At 38.1% G+C, this 16180-nt stretch overlaps 1 protein-coding gene across 1 annotated transcript in view; it reads right to left on the bottom strand.

The window, feature by feature from the left end:
* The window catches only part of RFX3 (regulatory factor X3), a 106566-nt gene that overhangs the window by 54397 nt on the left and 35989 nt on the right, over positions 1-16180 (bottom strand). The window contains exon 2 of the mRNA XM_059492501.1: positions 2871-2995. Within this exon, the coding sequence (XP_059348484.1) occupies positions 2871-2987 (117 nt within the window). The 5' untranslated portion in view covers positions 2988-2995. The remainder of the gene's footprint in view (positions 1-2870; positions 2996-16180) is intronic.

Genomic DNA, 16180 nt, shown 5'->3' with positions numbered 1-16180 from the left:
TTGCATTATTCACTAGAAAGTACTAATAAATTACTGCAAAACATGATATGTACGTTTCAGCTTACACCAAATTGTTCTATATACATGGAAACTCATGTTACACTATCCTTGAATTTAACAAAATCCCAGAAGTGTCCCATTGTTTTTAGCAATGTATATTCACAAGAAAATATAATCAAAATTTGAATATTCACACATAATTTGGATACAGTTGAAATCATTAAGCATGTCCATTATAAATCACAGAAAAAAAGAAACCACATTTTATATACTCTTGTCTAAAACCTTCTCTCCAGCTTTCAGCATTGGTAATTTTGAATGTGCAGAAATAATAAGTCCTCCCTCGGCCATCAAAAGAATGTCATTATTAAAATAGTAATTATAATGGCTCTTTCTCCTAATTTTCTTAACGCAAATTGACTTATTCCTACTAAAGGTACATAGAGGCAATATTAATTTTATGCCAATGAAATTTATAAACAGGTAAATCCTCACGACAGATCATACCTGCAATTTCCTCAGCACAGTGATTGTTTTTATATTTGCTATTCTTTTTTTTCAACCCTGGAATTGAAATTACCTATACCACCTACATTCTTCATCACATTTCCTGCTGGCGTACCATAGTCACATCTTCACTCTTCCCTTCCTCCTCACTGCTTCCATAATCTAATCATCTCTCTATACACATATCTCCCATACATACGTGTTTCAATCACTGCAATACTGTCTGCACTGGACTTCCGAACATTCTTGTTGGATCTTCAATCCCTGTTCCTTTATATTTCTTTTCTCAAACATTATGCTGATTATACAGTCAGCGTTAAGAGTCAATTAGAAAAATATAATTTACTATGTCCACAGGGAAAAACATTCCAGTATAATGACGGTGCATTCAACACAAGGTGATACTTAGAAGTACCAGTACTAAAGGAGATGTACATAAAGGTGATGAGAAACAATTTATTTTGTTCTATTTGAGTGTAGTTCTATTTGAACTACACTCCAATAGGGCAACAAAAATACTGCTTGCCGTTCTTATTAAGATATAATCAAAGAAGGAAAAACCAAATCTCATCCTTGGCTTCTATATTTTGACACACATATAACATTATTAATGGACAACTAGCATTACTTTAGAAAATATATAGACAGTTGGTGACAAAGATTAATACATTATTTATGTGAGAAAATATGTTAAGGAAAACTCCCAGTCTTTCCATTCATGAGACTCTCTGGCAGTCACACTCCCACTGCAGAGACTTCAATTGCTGGGCCTGAGGTTCCTTCAGTAGGCATCTGCACTCAACAAACAAGGAGCCAATTCTATCCTAGAAGTTTTCAAAAAGGTAGAAACTTTGCACAAACAAAGTTTACAAATACCAAAGTCCTGCTCATTCTCCATTTTTCTGTAGGAGTAGAACACAAACTCATGGAATCTGACCATACAGTTCAATCAATACAAATACTAGAACTGCTATAAAGTATCCTATATGACACTAACTTTTTCTTACCAGTTTTTACCAGTAAAACTTTTTTTTACCAGTTTACCAATTTTTTAGTCCTTCACACTGACCAGTGCTTCACAAACTCAGTATGTAATATTAGACCATTGTATGTACATCTGATATGCCCAAAACAAGCAACCATCTAACACTACCAAACTGCCATCTTGTATTTGAAAAAGCGAAATACAGAAATAGCAAGGAACAAGTCATATAAATGACATGTATTAACATTTGTCATCATGAAAGAAGATATAAATCAAACAATTATCCTTTGTATTTCACAAAGGAAAATAGTCTTTCACTCAGAAATCTTACAAAAGAGTTATAGACAAATCTCCTACAAAGTGTAGCTAAGACCAATCATTGTACTATAGTAATGGAACTACAAGGCACTACAAACTGAGTCTACACAACAGGAAAAAATGTAACTGAATGTATGACACTGCGAAACACATATATGAAAATGCACTGGAATTTAAGAACTTAACAAATGCTGAAGAGTTCAATTTAGAGAGAAGCACTCCGCCAGCACAGAAATAAATGGCACTGTTTAATAAAATACGTCTAGTTCTCATATTACTGATTCAGAAAATGGAAAGTCAGATTTTAATGAAAAACATCAAATATCATCCAGAATACCCATCACAGCACAGCTAATTTCTGTGCTTTCTGGAAAAGTCTTAGACAGTTATCGTGGCTTTCACCCTGAATCCCCATTTTCTACCTCCATATTTTCCTTTTTAGCTCCCCATGCTCTTCTGCCTCCATTTTCTCTAAAGCTCATGGGGGCTGCATAGGAGTAACCACCTCATGTAACAGAACAGTGCATTGTGCTGGCTGCTACATAAATCTTCTTCCTTCCCTGGCAAATTTACATTATGAGTTATTGATTGTCATATCACAAAAACTTTCATGACATTGTGCATGTATCTGCATGCATTGAAGTCTAGAAGTGCAAAGAACTGTGCTTTTCATATTTACATTTGTATTGTACTTACTTGGACATCCAAACAGATGAAGAAATTATATAGTCAATAATTTCAGAAACATATGCATTATTTAAAGGAAAAAATGTAAATATTCAATTACATAAAGCCATTTGCTGTGAGCTACTGCATGAATTATATAATAAATAGAATCATGTATGAGTACTATCAGAGCTTGTCAGATGCTCTAGTTAAGGAACACATCCTGAAAATAGCTTGCTTTTCTCTGGTTATTTTAATTTCAGCAAACTAAAATTGATAAAAGCAGAGCAAAAGTTCCTTTAGCAGTCTTGCACAAAACAAAGTTCTTCATTATATTGTAAAGAATTATAATTAGGATTTTTTTTTTTCAATCTTAAAATTAACAGCCACATACCTGTTGCTGAACTGGTACTTGCTGTACTACCTGTGTGGGAACTGCTGCCTGGCCAGCCACAGACGTCTGTAAAGTCACAGTTGAACCTGTATCCGCCCCAGTCTCTGATGTCTGCATTGTGATCTCTGAATAAAATTAAAACATAAAATCTAAAAGTTAGTGCATAAATGTTTTTATTTTGCCACTTACATTAGCACACTAATTTGTCCCTTATTTCTAATAATATTTTAAAATTAGTTAATACTAATCTTGTTATGAGCCCAAAGATTTTTTTCCCCTACTAGCACAAGTGTTTGTATAAATAGAGTTTTATGTTATTTTTATCTTACTTATATTTCAAATATCTTTTGCTTACATATGAACAAGTGTGTCACTTATCTGAGCTTTGTCCCTTTAGGAATAACTCAGAAAAATCAGCAGCAGATCTTCTTTCAGCTTGTAAATAACTGGTCAGCATTCAAAACCATATTTTCTCTGTCTTACTGAATTACACTAAAATCTCTATACATTCAAATTCAAACCTGAACTTGAAGCAGGCCACAGAACGAAGCCCTCTACTTTGGAAAGTAACCTTTGAAAAGCATTTAATAAGTCACAGTGAAAAAGCCACTCAAATAACCTTCTTTAGTAGAAAGCATTAAAGCAATTATTAAGAAATTTTTGTACTCTAAAACCATTTAGAAATATATAAATGGTAGACAAGTGCCTATGATCATGACCCTGATGTTTTAAGGAAACAACAAAATTTGGGTAGAATTTGGGTAGAAGAAATGGTTCATTCTTCATTCTTCTTGATGAAGAATCAAGGAAAATGCCTGACAAAGAAAACTTATCAGAAAGACAACCAAGAATGACATCTTCATATGAAACATAGACTGTGAGCTGCAGATTCCTCAAATTTGCACAGCCAAAATGACAATACAATTTAATGGTGACAAACCAAAATGAATTCAAAATTGTGAATCAGTCTTTTATTTCCTTTTCTTTGTAAATTTTTAAAGCAGTGGATTAACCAATGAAATTAATAAACAGATGAGGCAGCTTCTTCTTCACCTGGTACCTTCAAAACAGAAGACTCTATGTGTCTGTGAACAATCATGGTGAACAAGCACAAATTACTAGTCTGTAATACAAATGTTCTGTGAAAACTTTTACTGCCCTCAGTCTCTATTAATCTACATTAGCTACAAAATACTTTGGCAATCTGAGAACCACTGTCACTAAAAATTAGTAGCTCTACCATGCATAATAGAAGAGATTTATATGGGAAAAAAATTATAGATACTTAGAATGACCTATGCAAAGGGTTTTTGTCAGTTTAACTCATGAAATCCAGATGGCTGACACTGAAGAAACTTTAATCCCTACCACCACCACCAAATAACTAGCTCCTCCAAAAACTCAACAATTTTTTTTAGACAAAACCATAATAAAAATATTGAGGGATGTACCACTAGATAACGGGAGGAATTAATTACTGTATGAAAAAAAAATTCACTGTTCTCCTTGCAGAACCAGGTGTCAACATCAAACTTTCCTCTCAAGGCTGCATTCCATGGCAGTTTAAGCTGATTTAAGACTGGGTTTCCACAGTTCCTCCCTCCAACTGTCTCTAGTTCACTTTGCATTGAAATGTAGCCACTGCAAAGCAGGAAACAGGTATATAAATTTGGTCAGGTGATAGGGCAAAGATCTTGCCAGTTGGGACCATTCTTGGTTTAAACTCCAGGAAACCATGCCTATGAACACCTGATCGATTTAAATTCCTCTTCTTAAATATTCAGAAAGACTGATAAATTCTTGATCAAACTAATTTCAGATTAATCAACAGACTCTCAGAGTCTCATGTTAACTGAACCCTGTACTTTTAAGCAGTGGATGCACTTCAGGACCCAACACACCTGACAAAAATTTCAGCATACAAAAGAATAAAGAAGTAGAACTTCAGATTCCATTTATATGTTAAAATTTTAACAATTAAAATGGATGTTCACACAATAAATATGGAGGAGTTGGAAGCCTCAAGGCTGCTACAAAATTATGACCTAGTGATTTACTCAGAGTTGGTGAGATGAACCCCATGGCTGTAGTGGAGGCTGTCCAGAAAGAACAGGTGAGGAAGAAGAGATGGGTATATTGTGTTTGTTCACAGAAGAAAGGAGTAAGAGTATGTGAGAGAACCTGTAGATATGTCAGTGAAAGAACAGGCTTCAGAAGGTACCTGAGCTGAGATAGGAGCAGGTTTGCTGGCAGGACCTGTGACTCCAGGGGAAAGTAATGCTGGAGCAGCCTGGTCCTGAAGGGCTGCACCCCATGTGAGCGATCCATGCTGGAGCAGTTTGTTAAGAACTGCAGCCCACAGGAATGACTCACAGGGAAATAAAATACATGGAGGACTATCTCCTGTGTGAAGCTGAGGAAAAGGAGGAGTTCACCACCTGAGAAGGAAACAACCACAGAAACAATGTGTGAAGAACTGATGGTAATCTCCATTCCGAATTCCCCTGCACTGCTGGAAGGGAGGAGGTAGAGAATCAAGAATAAAGTTAAGCCTGGGAGGAAGTGGAGAGTGGGGGGAAGGTTTTTGAAGATTTAGGTTTATTTCTTACTATTCTACACTGATCTGATTGGCAATAAATTCAAATAATTTTCCTCAAGTCGAATCTGTTTTCACTGTCATGGTAATTGGTGAGTGATCCTTCCCTGTTGTTATCTTCCTCAATGAGCTTTTAGTCACATTTTCTCTCACTTGTCCAGCTGAGGACTGGAGTAGTTACAGAGTGGTTTTAGCAAGCACCTGGCACTCAGCCAGGACTGCTTCCATTGTTCTGGTTTAAGTCTCTATTCTAAACACAAAATTTTATTATAGTTTGGTACACTGTACGCGTTTTTCCCTCTAGGTGCCATACAATATGGTCTGACAGTCAATCAAAGTATCTTCCTATTTACTGGAAGTTTTTCTAGCACCACATCAATGATGCAGTCAGCGTAATTCCTTTACATTGCATCAGTATTGAGAACACACTGCTGGTTTTGGCTAGGATAAAATTAACCTTCTCCACAGAAACTGGCACTGGGCTGTGGTGAACAGAGGGTTGATAATACAGAGATGTTTTTGTTACTGCTGAGCAGGGCTTGCACAGAGCCAAGGCCTTTTCTGCTTTTGGCATTGCCGCACTGGGGAGGAGACTGGGGGTGCTCAGGATGTCAGGAGGAGATGCAGCCAGGACAGGTGACCCAAACCGACCAAAGGGATAATCCAGACTATGTGATATCATGCTCAGTGTGCACGTGTGATGGAGCTCTCCTGGAGCTGGCTGAACACCTGCCTATACACGGGCAGCACTGAATTAATCCCATGTTCTACTTTCTCTTGTGTTTGGCTTCTGCTCTCCCTTTTAACTGCTCTTATCTCAACCCCTGAGCTCTTCAGCTTTTACCATTCTGATTCTATCCCCAACTCCACCAGTGGGAGAGTGAGTGGCTGCAGGGGCTTGGTGGTTGGCTAGGACTAAGGCCAAAGAAATAATCTAAATGCAGACTCTCACATTTTTTCACTGATACTCCATGTAAGTAAAGGAAGTGAATATTACAGCAGAATAGACGTCATCCTTGCCTAATTGGACTGTCAGGTGTATGACAAACAACAGATGAATGTTTGGCAAGGTCCTTTTTAGTCTGCCTAATCAAGCAGTTGGACACACCCATCTGTTAAGGGTATTGCTTTGTATAGCCAGTGCTTGTTGCATGATGTGAATGTAAGCTAAAAAGGCTGCATTCTGAAAGAAGACTAATTAACCCCTCCAAGTGGGAAAAGATACTGTCAGGACCCAGCTGCTGAATGCAACAAGGTTAGTATTTCCTCAGTATAATGGGCAGAACTTAGGCACAGCTGAAAATTATTCCTTTCCTATATATTCTGTACCGTTTTGTATTGTCTGTTAAATTTTTTAAAGATTTTTTAATATACCCAAATTCTCAGTTGGAATCCTTCTGTTTTTGAGACTTGAAATATGAAGACAGAATGATTTAAGAGTATAACTTGTTCTAATACTTATCAAAAGGGACTGTTAAAATGTGTCAGATTACGGTTTATTTTGTTCTTGGACTACTTCACACTGAACTAATTTACTTTTTTAAGTGGCCAGAGTTTGCAAAGTTTTGTTCAGCTACATATGCTTTATTGTCTAGATCAAATAATACAGCAGTCTTTAATTCAATGCAGAAATTGAAAGCCTGTAATTTACTTTCAAGTGCAGCAGGAAATTTCTTTTTTCTCCTCTAGAAGCCTAAACAAAACATCACAGAAGATAAACTGAACTAGATCTCGTAATCACATGCAGTAATGGTAGGCTTTTAATAGTCAAAATAAAAGGCTGATCTTAAAATATTATGTATTTATAATAATGAATAGCCAATATACTAATTAAGAATTTGCAGCAACATAATGTGTTTCACTATAAAGGAAAACTCAAAACATTGTTTCAACAATTAATACGGAATGCTTGGCTCCTGAACAAGAGTATAAATGGAAACAGTTTTCAGTAATATACTAGTTTCACATAAGCATTCCTTTTCAATTTTTGTATAAACAAAAATTTTATGAATAATTGACTTCATAATTGTGTTATGTAACCCAAGAGCAGAAGACAGATTACACAAGCTATTCACAGAGGATGAACAGAATATTACAATAGTTTCTAGATACTAATGTAAATTTCATGTTAGAACCCCAGTGTCTTACTAAACACTATTTGATTGTTTGTCTTTTCCCAAGGTTCTTGAGAATACCAAAGTAGGCAGCTGGACTCTCCCTGGTGTTGGTACTGGTTGCTAAATACTGCAGTTAGCAATACAAATTTCCTTACTCTTTTTTCAGCTTATCACAGATTTATGGAGGAGTAACAGTTAACTGACTGGCACAGCATGAAGTTTAGAAGCTGCCTCTCTGGCCTTCCATAACTACCTCTGATTAGTAAAACCCAGTAAAAGAGTAACAAACAGAAGGGTGAGACACAGAGATGCACATGGGAAGAGACCTGTGCAAGTAAAAACTCCTGGTAACTCCTTCAAAGAAAGTTCATAATATAAAAAAGCATTGTCTTGATGATCAGTTGTTTACTAAGTCCCTAAGAATGGTACAGTACTAGTCAACAACAGTCACAATGAAATCCCATATTGCCAGGAGATCACAGCACATGGGTGCTTAGATTGAATGACTACTTCATGACACTCTCACTTTGATCTACTTACTAATTTTACCTTCAAAACCACCAAAATTCTATCTTCTCTTGCTGGAAAATTAATCAGTATTACACAGTAGCCTTACACATTAGTACACACTAGCACCAAGATTACATTTACTTACAGGCTAAAGCTTCTCAAAATTTTTGTTGTGAGAAAACTAGCAAACCATCAAACAATTACATTTATGCTATTCTAAAGCATTAGTTTGCCCACTAGAGAGTCTTTGAGTAGAAAAGTCCAAGAGCTGCTTTCCTTCATCCTGGGTCAAAGGGTGTTAGGGAGAGGGCACTGATATTGCATGTCAACACTTCATTATAGAACCAGCATTAGCAACAGGGCTTCGTTTTTTTTATGATTATAGAGCCTTCTCTGAGGTTAACAACTTGGGAGAGCTGGGATATGCTTCATTAATTGGGGCAAAGATATTTCTGCCAGCATGATAGCTGACCTGGTAGGAAGGGACTGGAGCAAGGAGGTATGGGGAAGAAAATATTTTCCAGCAGCCCAGTGAAGGAGTGGTGGACAAGTTCAACAAGCAAAGGCCTAGGGTGACATGAATGAAAGGCAACAAATAGTCAAATAATGAGGCTTAAGCAGGGTCACCTCCAACATGTGCATATGAGCAAAGAAGTAGCTACAAGGCATGTTTATGAGGAAGCCACACAGATCATTTTTCAGAAATCAGCATGCTGAAGTGCCTGTCTGAAGAGCTCATATATGAAGGGCATATACAACGGCCCCACACTCAGCAGGGTGAATAAACATGAGGAATAGAGACCTCTGTGCACTTGCAGGACTATTGCCTTGTTAGATGACAGTCATGTGCTGGGACAGCAAACAGGACTGAATGGCAGCAATGGAGGGACATTAGCTATCTAACCTTACAGTTTGTTTTTTTCAGAAGTAAAAATGTCTTCAGGAAACAATCTCGGATGAAGTTCACAGGAATTTCCGTGTTGGGATGGTGTTTTGTAGTGTTTAACCAGAAACGAGTTTTGATAAGGAATTTTATTACAGAACATTTCTACAAGTTTAGTGTGTTTTCTAAGTTGCTATTTACACTGCCAAGTCTAGTATATTATGGCTTTTAATTCACACTTAATCAAGCATTATCCATCTTTAATAGTACTCGAGTACTTTTCAGATACTGAGGCATCTGTCTTTATTATATTAGCATAACTGTCATGAGGAGCTGGAATGAGCATGCTCACAATCTCCCAAAAATATCTCTATGCAGAATAATAGTTACAATAGCAAATGAAATTTCTAGCTTGAGCCAAGATCTTATTCTAGGGCACTAATGATAACAGCCGAATTAATTATAAAGTCTAACATGTATAATGCTACTTCTTCACACCTTTCAAAATTATTGACAACAAAATGTATTTTGATTACTTTCTGAGGAAGAACATGAAAGCAGGAGAACCACCTGAACAAAACAGCTTTTTTTGCTTCTGCATAACTTATACAGTTATGGAGAAAGTAGATCTCTAGGTTATTTAAGAAGTTATGGGTGTTTGGGTGGGTTTTTCTCTTCTAGTATGATACTGTGCTGCAGTCCTTTCATCAAAAGATTGAGCATGTACCTAATAATAACGATACAAAGGGAGAAAAAGTGATGTCAAAATGGAGACTACATTTATTTGGACCACTCAGTAGATCAAAACATAAAATGAAAAAGTAAAAACATTATGGCTGGAAAAATCTACTTTATTAACAGAATGAGCAGTATTAGAAGAAATAGCTTATGTTCTCCCTGTGTCACCTCTGTGTCACAAATTTTGTGTTTGTGATTCTTACTATTGGACTTTCACCAAATAGCAGAACAGTCCCAGAGACTGGAAGAGACCTGCTCAAGCAGTGCTACCCTACCTACCTGCTACTCAGGACCACGTCCAGGTGACTTTGAATACAGCCAAGAATAGGAATTCCACAGCCTCTATGGACAGTCCATGCCCATCCTCAGTCAGCCTCACAGAAAAAGCCTTGGTTCAGGTTGAGAGAGGACCACCTCTTGTATCTACACTGGGCACCACTGAAAAGAGTCAGATCTGCTTTAACCCATGCCATAACCTAACACTTAAAAGTTATGGTATTATTAATACACTGGCAACTTTCAAATGCTTCAGAGTTAGCCATTTCTTCACCAGGTACAAGAAGAAGGAAAGAATCATGCCACAATTATCGCCCCAATGGCTCTATTGATAATTTTTTCCCTCACCCATCACCTTAGCAGTAATTAAACAGACGGTGAGACAGGTGACAACACACAGTTCCCCTATGAATAGGGGCAGGGGATGCCAATTAAGAAAAAAAAAAAAAAAAAAGAAGTGGAAAAAAAAAAAGAGAATGTAGAGGGAGAGACATAGGTTTCACCCAATAACAGCCTACCACATCACATTTAGGTTATCACCAATATCATTTGCCAAACTAGAATTTACAGTCACTGGATAGGAAAGAAGGCTTAGGATAAAAACTGATGAAAACTCTTAATGGGCTATTTAGCATAGTCTAGAAACTAAAAGTGGTTCAATATTAAAATATCTTTAAATTTTGGAAAATGTACACAATAAAAGGTTCAACAGAATGATCCTGTCTTGCTACATCATATTAGAGAACAACAGTTCTAATGCAAGATTGTGCATCTATGGGAAAAGAAAATGAAGAGAGGCATCTTTTCCCTTATTCTAAACTACAGCAAAGTTTGCTTCAAAATCCATACATCACAAAATTATCAGATTCCAAATAGGTAAAGCTTTGGTTGTTTTACTTAGGATGCATAAATCCTAATATTTCAGTTTTTGAGAAGCTGAAGCAGTTCAAAACATTGGAAACTGCATTACAGGCTCACACATACTTGACGTGATTTTAAGCAGACAGCATGGATACTGATATCCAAACCTAATCCCCACAATATTTAACTTAAGTGCCTAGTATACACACTACAGTAAGCAGATAACTATGTGATGGCACCCTGTGTATAAAACACCTTTGAATTAGATGAAATTCTGTATTTTTTCTGGAAGTATTACATTACAGTAGAATTAAAATTTTAAATTATTTTAACAGAAAGTGTTTTGATAGTAGCACACAACAAAACTAAGCTTATGCTAGAACAATTTACTAATATGTACATGTTAAGTAGATGTTTAAATAAAAAAGGTATCACATTGTCTGGCAGTATACCAAGTTTTGGACATATATCTCTGTAGCTCCTGTTTCTACTGCGTGATACTCTTCTCTTTACTAAGATACAGAATACTGCTCTGAGATTTGAGAATCCTAGTGAAAAATACTGTTGACACACTGAAAGTTATTTGGAGACATATATTCTAAACATCTCAGATTTAGGGTCTGAAAAACGATGATAAATTACCACAGAATTGTAGAATCATTAATACTGGGAAATATCTCCAAAATCAAGTCTGACCTTTGATCAAACACCACCATGGCCACTAAACCATAGCACAAAGTGCCAGGTCTGCTCATTGTTTGAACACTCCCAGGGATAGTGACTCTACCAGTTCCCTGGGCAGCCCATCCCAATGCTTAACCACAGTGAAAAAATGTTTCCTAATATCAAATCTGAACCTCTCTAGGCAACTTGAGGCCGTTGCCCCTTGTCCAGTCACTTGTTTCCTGGGAGAAGATGCTGCCTCCCATCTTGCATTGTCTCCTTTCAGGCAGTCATAGACAGTGGTAAGGTTCCCCTGAGCCTCCTTTTCTCCAAGCTTGAACATCTCCACCTCCGTCAGCTGCTCGTCACAGGACTTGTACTCCAGACCCTTCCCCAAGCTCCACTGCCCTTCTCTGGACATGCTCCAGCACTTCAATGTTCTTGTATTGAGGGGCCCAAAACTGAACATAGGATTTGAGTTGTGGCCTCATCAGTTCCAAGTATGGGGGAACAATTCCTGCCCTGCTCCTGCTGGCCACACCATTGCTGATTCAAGTCACGATGGCTTTCTTGACCAGATGTGAAATCCATCTGGTTACTAAATACAGAAGCTACAGCCGTCTTTTATCTATGAAAGTACAAGGAACAAGACTTCAACAAGAATATTATAACTCTGCCACTAGGAAGGACTAGATTGCCTTAAAACAAAGAAGCAAGCTAAGACAAATCCTTTCTATGTTGACGAGGGAAACATGCAAAATAGTCTTAGAGCTGGGATATCGGCAGGATTACTTCAGGGATAACTATAGGTAACCTACTTAAACAATGAATGGAATGGATAAAATCTCACCAGTTTCTCCCATTCCTGTCTTCCTCAACCAGCAATTTTATTTTGTAAGAGAAGGATACATATCATGCATGTCAAGAGACAAGTTAGTGACTATTTTACTTTGCTAATGACTGAGACATCATCTGAGGCATATCTTTCCTTGGATCTTTCCTTCCCTGTACCAAGATGGTCTATTTGTGAAACATACCATTTTATTCTTGCTCTGAGACATTACCTTGCTTGCTTAAAACAGAAAAATGAATAAATTTTTATTCACCTTATACTCAGACACCTAAAAAGAATGAATTAGAAATCACAAGTACAGTATTTTATCATATTGGCTTGTATGCCACAGTCTGCAACTATTTGGAAGAAACAGATGAATGGAAAGATGCCTGAAAACAGGTATCAATCCTCAGAAGAAACCCGAAGACCAATGTATTTGATTAGTGCTTGATTCTTAGCTTGTAACAGACTAGAAGTAGAGCATAAAAATTGTGTGTCTGAAATTTGGAGATTTGATCAGTGCCTCTCAGAATATTACAACAGTCCCAATTATCCAATAATAATAGCTGCAATAATTCACATCTTAGCTGCAATTGGCACTCTACTTGGTATGGTGTCAACTCACATAAAATGGAGAAGAAAGTGCTGGGAATGCAAGATAATTCTGAAATACAATGCAATTAGAAAATAATTAAGATGTCAATAGGCAGGGAATGTAGAAGGTGATAAGGACAGTGTGTCCAGATGAACTTCAGCATTCTCATTTACATCTGTCATTCTGCACCTAGCAGCTGTGTAGTCAAACAAGCCTTGCTTATTACCCTCTTATCCTAAATTATTCTTACTCATTCTTATATTCCTACTGAAAGAGGATTAACTGAAGAAAAAAGAAAGAAAAAAAAAAAAAAAAAAGAAGTCTCTACTCATGATGTAATTTTGGCTGGAATAGAGTTAATTTTCTTCATGGTTGTTGGAGTGGGACTACTTGTTGGATTTGTGCTGAACACAGGGTTGATAAAACATAGCTGCTTTTGTTATTGCTGACCAGGCTGCTTACAAAAAGAAACAAGGCCTTTTTTGCTTTTGACACTACCATGCTGGTGAGGAGACTGGGGGTGCACAGGAGAGAGGAGACATGGCTGCAACATCAGCATATAAAATGGGGGGAAGAAGGAGGAAGAGAGGGACATTTGGAACAATGGTTATTTGCCTTCCCACATCACCACTATGTGTGATGAAGCCCTGTTCTCCTGGAGATGGCTGAACACCTGCCTGCCCATGGGATGCACTGAATTAATTCCTTGGTTTTTTATTCGGCTTATGTGTGTGGCTTTTGCTTTCCCTCTTAAACTGTTTTTATCTCAACCCATGAGTCTTCTCACTTTTCCAATTTTCTTCCCAATCCCAGTGGCAAGGAAGTGACTGAATGGCTGCATGGGGCTTAGCTGGCAGCTGGGGTTAATTCATAAGAGTCCTTTTTGTTGGCCAATGTGAAGCACAAAGAGTTCAAGATAACAACAGATTTGACTCAAATGTACTAGATCAAATTTATAGCTAATGCCATTTAGCTAGTAAAGAGCAGTTTCCTGTGCTTGCCATGTGGCTTGCTTGCCTGACTGAATACTAGAGTCTAGTGCTCATCAGTGGCCACTTGTTGTCTTTGCTGCTCACTGCAGTGCTGTGCTGCTGATCACCTCACTGTGTTGTGCCTGATAGCATTTTGAAAACAGCCATGGCAAAGTGCCTGGGCTGTCAGGTGGCCAGGGCATTGTGGCAGTTTTCTGTGATGCTGTACTGGAGAGGCTGCAACACCAGTGCGAACTTGAGTAGAAGGATGAGTCCACTTTCAGTCCATGGAGGACCCCACGGTGGAGTAGCTGGATAACTAAAAGCAGCTGGGACCCCACAATAGGCTCATGCTGGAGCAGGTTCCTGGCAGGACCTGTGAATGCACGGAGACAGGAGCCCACCCTGGAGCAGGTTTGCTGGCAGGACTTTTGACCCTGTGAGGGATCCATGCTGGAGCATGCTGTTTCTGAAGGACTGCACCTTGTGGAAGGGACTCAGGCTGGAGCAGGTCATGAAGAGCTGCAATCTGTGACAAGGACCCATGCTGAAGAAGTTTGTAGAGAACTGTCTCCTGTGATGGTACCACATGATGGGTAAGATATTCCCCAGCAGCCTGTTTTGCTGAATATCATGGTGAGACATGCTGTCTCTCTGTAGCCCATGGAGGCTCATGACGACCACAGCAGGAAATCCTTGCTGGTAGGCAGGGTAGAAACAAGTGAAGGAGTTCACTGCAATATTGAACCATAAACCTGGCCCAAAAGGATGAGAGACAGAGCTCATAATTGATATACCTTTAAACTGTTGCTGTAAGCCATGATTTGAGTTGCACCTTACAGGAATTACCATGACACTAACAACCCAAATCAATGGAAGAGAAGAAGGAACTCCAGTGCAGCAGGGACCTGACCTGAGCTGGCTTTGGTGCCCAGTTACTCCATGCAACACACCACCTCCCCTAACCCAAATGACCATCAGAACCGATGGAGCCCAAAGTCACAGACTAAATAAACTCAATGGACCTTTTTTGTAGACATTTTATGAACATCTTGCTGAGGTGGTTCTCAGACTAAGGGAATGCTATCTGTGTATTATATCCAATGGAAAATTATTACATCAAATGGAAAGCAGGTTGTGGTTAATAAGATACCGAGATCATACCGAGTAGTGTGGCACCTGAGCATGAAGTAAATGCCAGGAAATAAGGGCTGGAATGTGCTGGGTTTAGCTGGGGCAGAGGTAATTTTCTTCATAGTGACTGGTATCGTATTGAGTTTTGAATTTCTGCTAAACACAGGATTAATGATACAGAGATATTTTTCTTATTGCTGAACAGCGCTTGCACAGAACCAAGACCTTTTAAGCTTCCTGTACCACCCTACCAGTGAGAAGGCTGGGGTGTGCAAGAAGCTGGGAGGGGACACACTCAGGACAGCTGACCTCAACTGATCACAGGGATAACCCTTCTAATTCTCTCCCCCATCCTGCTGATGAGAAAGTGAATGAGCACCTGCAGGGGATTCAGGTGCCAGATGAATTTAAACCATACTTAAACCTAAAAATATTCCAAAGAATAAAATGCAGTGCTTCTGCATTCTGTCAGCACTGACAATGAAACCATGAAGAAAGAGCCAAGTTTTGTGAATGCTTCAGTGCAAAGCTTCTTTACTGATCACATTCAGCCATAAATTATGCAGAATGCTCTGGGCAAGGCATGCAAACTCTTCCTTAGCATCAGAGTAATTAACTCTGCCTTGAAGCCTCAGTCAGTCCTGAACATTGGCATAGCTTGCTCATCATGGTTTGCACAACACCAGGCAGATTTATCCTCTGAACTGCCTAAACTGAAAAAAAATTTCTGAAGTTATTTCAAGGACATTAAACTTTCAGACCTAGGAACTGATAAAATAATTTACATGAAGGTGTGGAACCTGAAAATATGGAACTTGCAACAGAAAAAATTTTAAAAATTTAATATTTTAGTAACTTCAAGTCCTAGATCAACCACAAATTGGTGGCTTAGTATTTCTGACTTACCAGAAGGCTTGTAGGCTCTAAAACCATCTGATATTTTGTGTATCAACGGATAACATTCCTCTCTCTTCCTAAGACTACTTAAGAGTGTTCCTGTCTTGACAGCATTTGGTATAGTAGAACACTTATCTTTCAATACACTTTGATAACTTTACTTCATATTGCAAAAAGAATCTGCAAGGACTAAACTGTTTAAAGAACAGACAATGGAATGCATTTTAATTTATA

The sequence above is a fragment of the Ammospiza nelsoni genome, chromosome Z (genome assembly GCF_027579445.1).
Source record: "Ammospiza nelsoni isolate bAmmNel1 chromosome Z, bAmmNel1.pri, whole genome shotgun sequence".
Lineage (NCBI taxonomy): Eukaryota > Metazoa > Chordata > Aves > Passeriformes > Passerellidae > Ammospiza > Ammospiza nelsoni.
The sequence above is the reverse complement of the archived record's forward strand: the minus strand, read 5'-3'. Positions and strand labels throughout refer to the sequence as shown.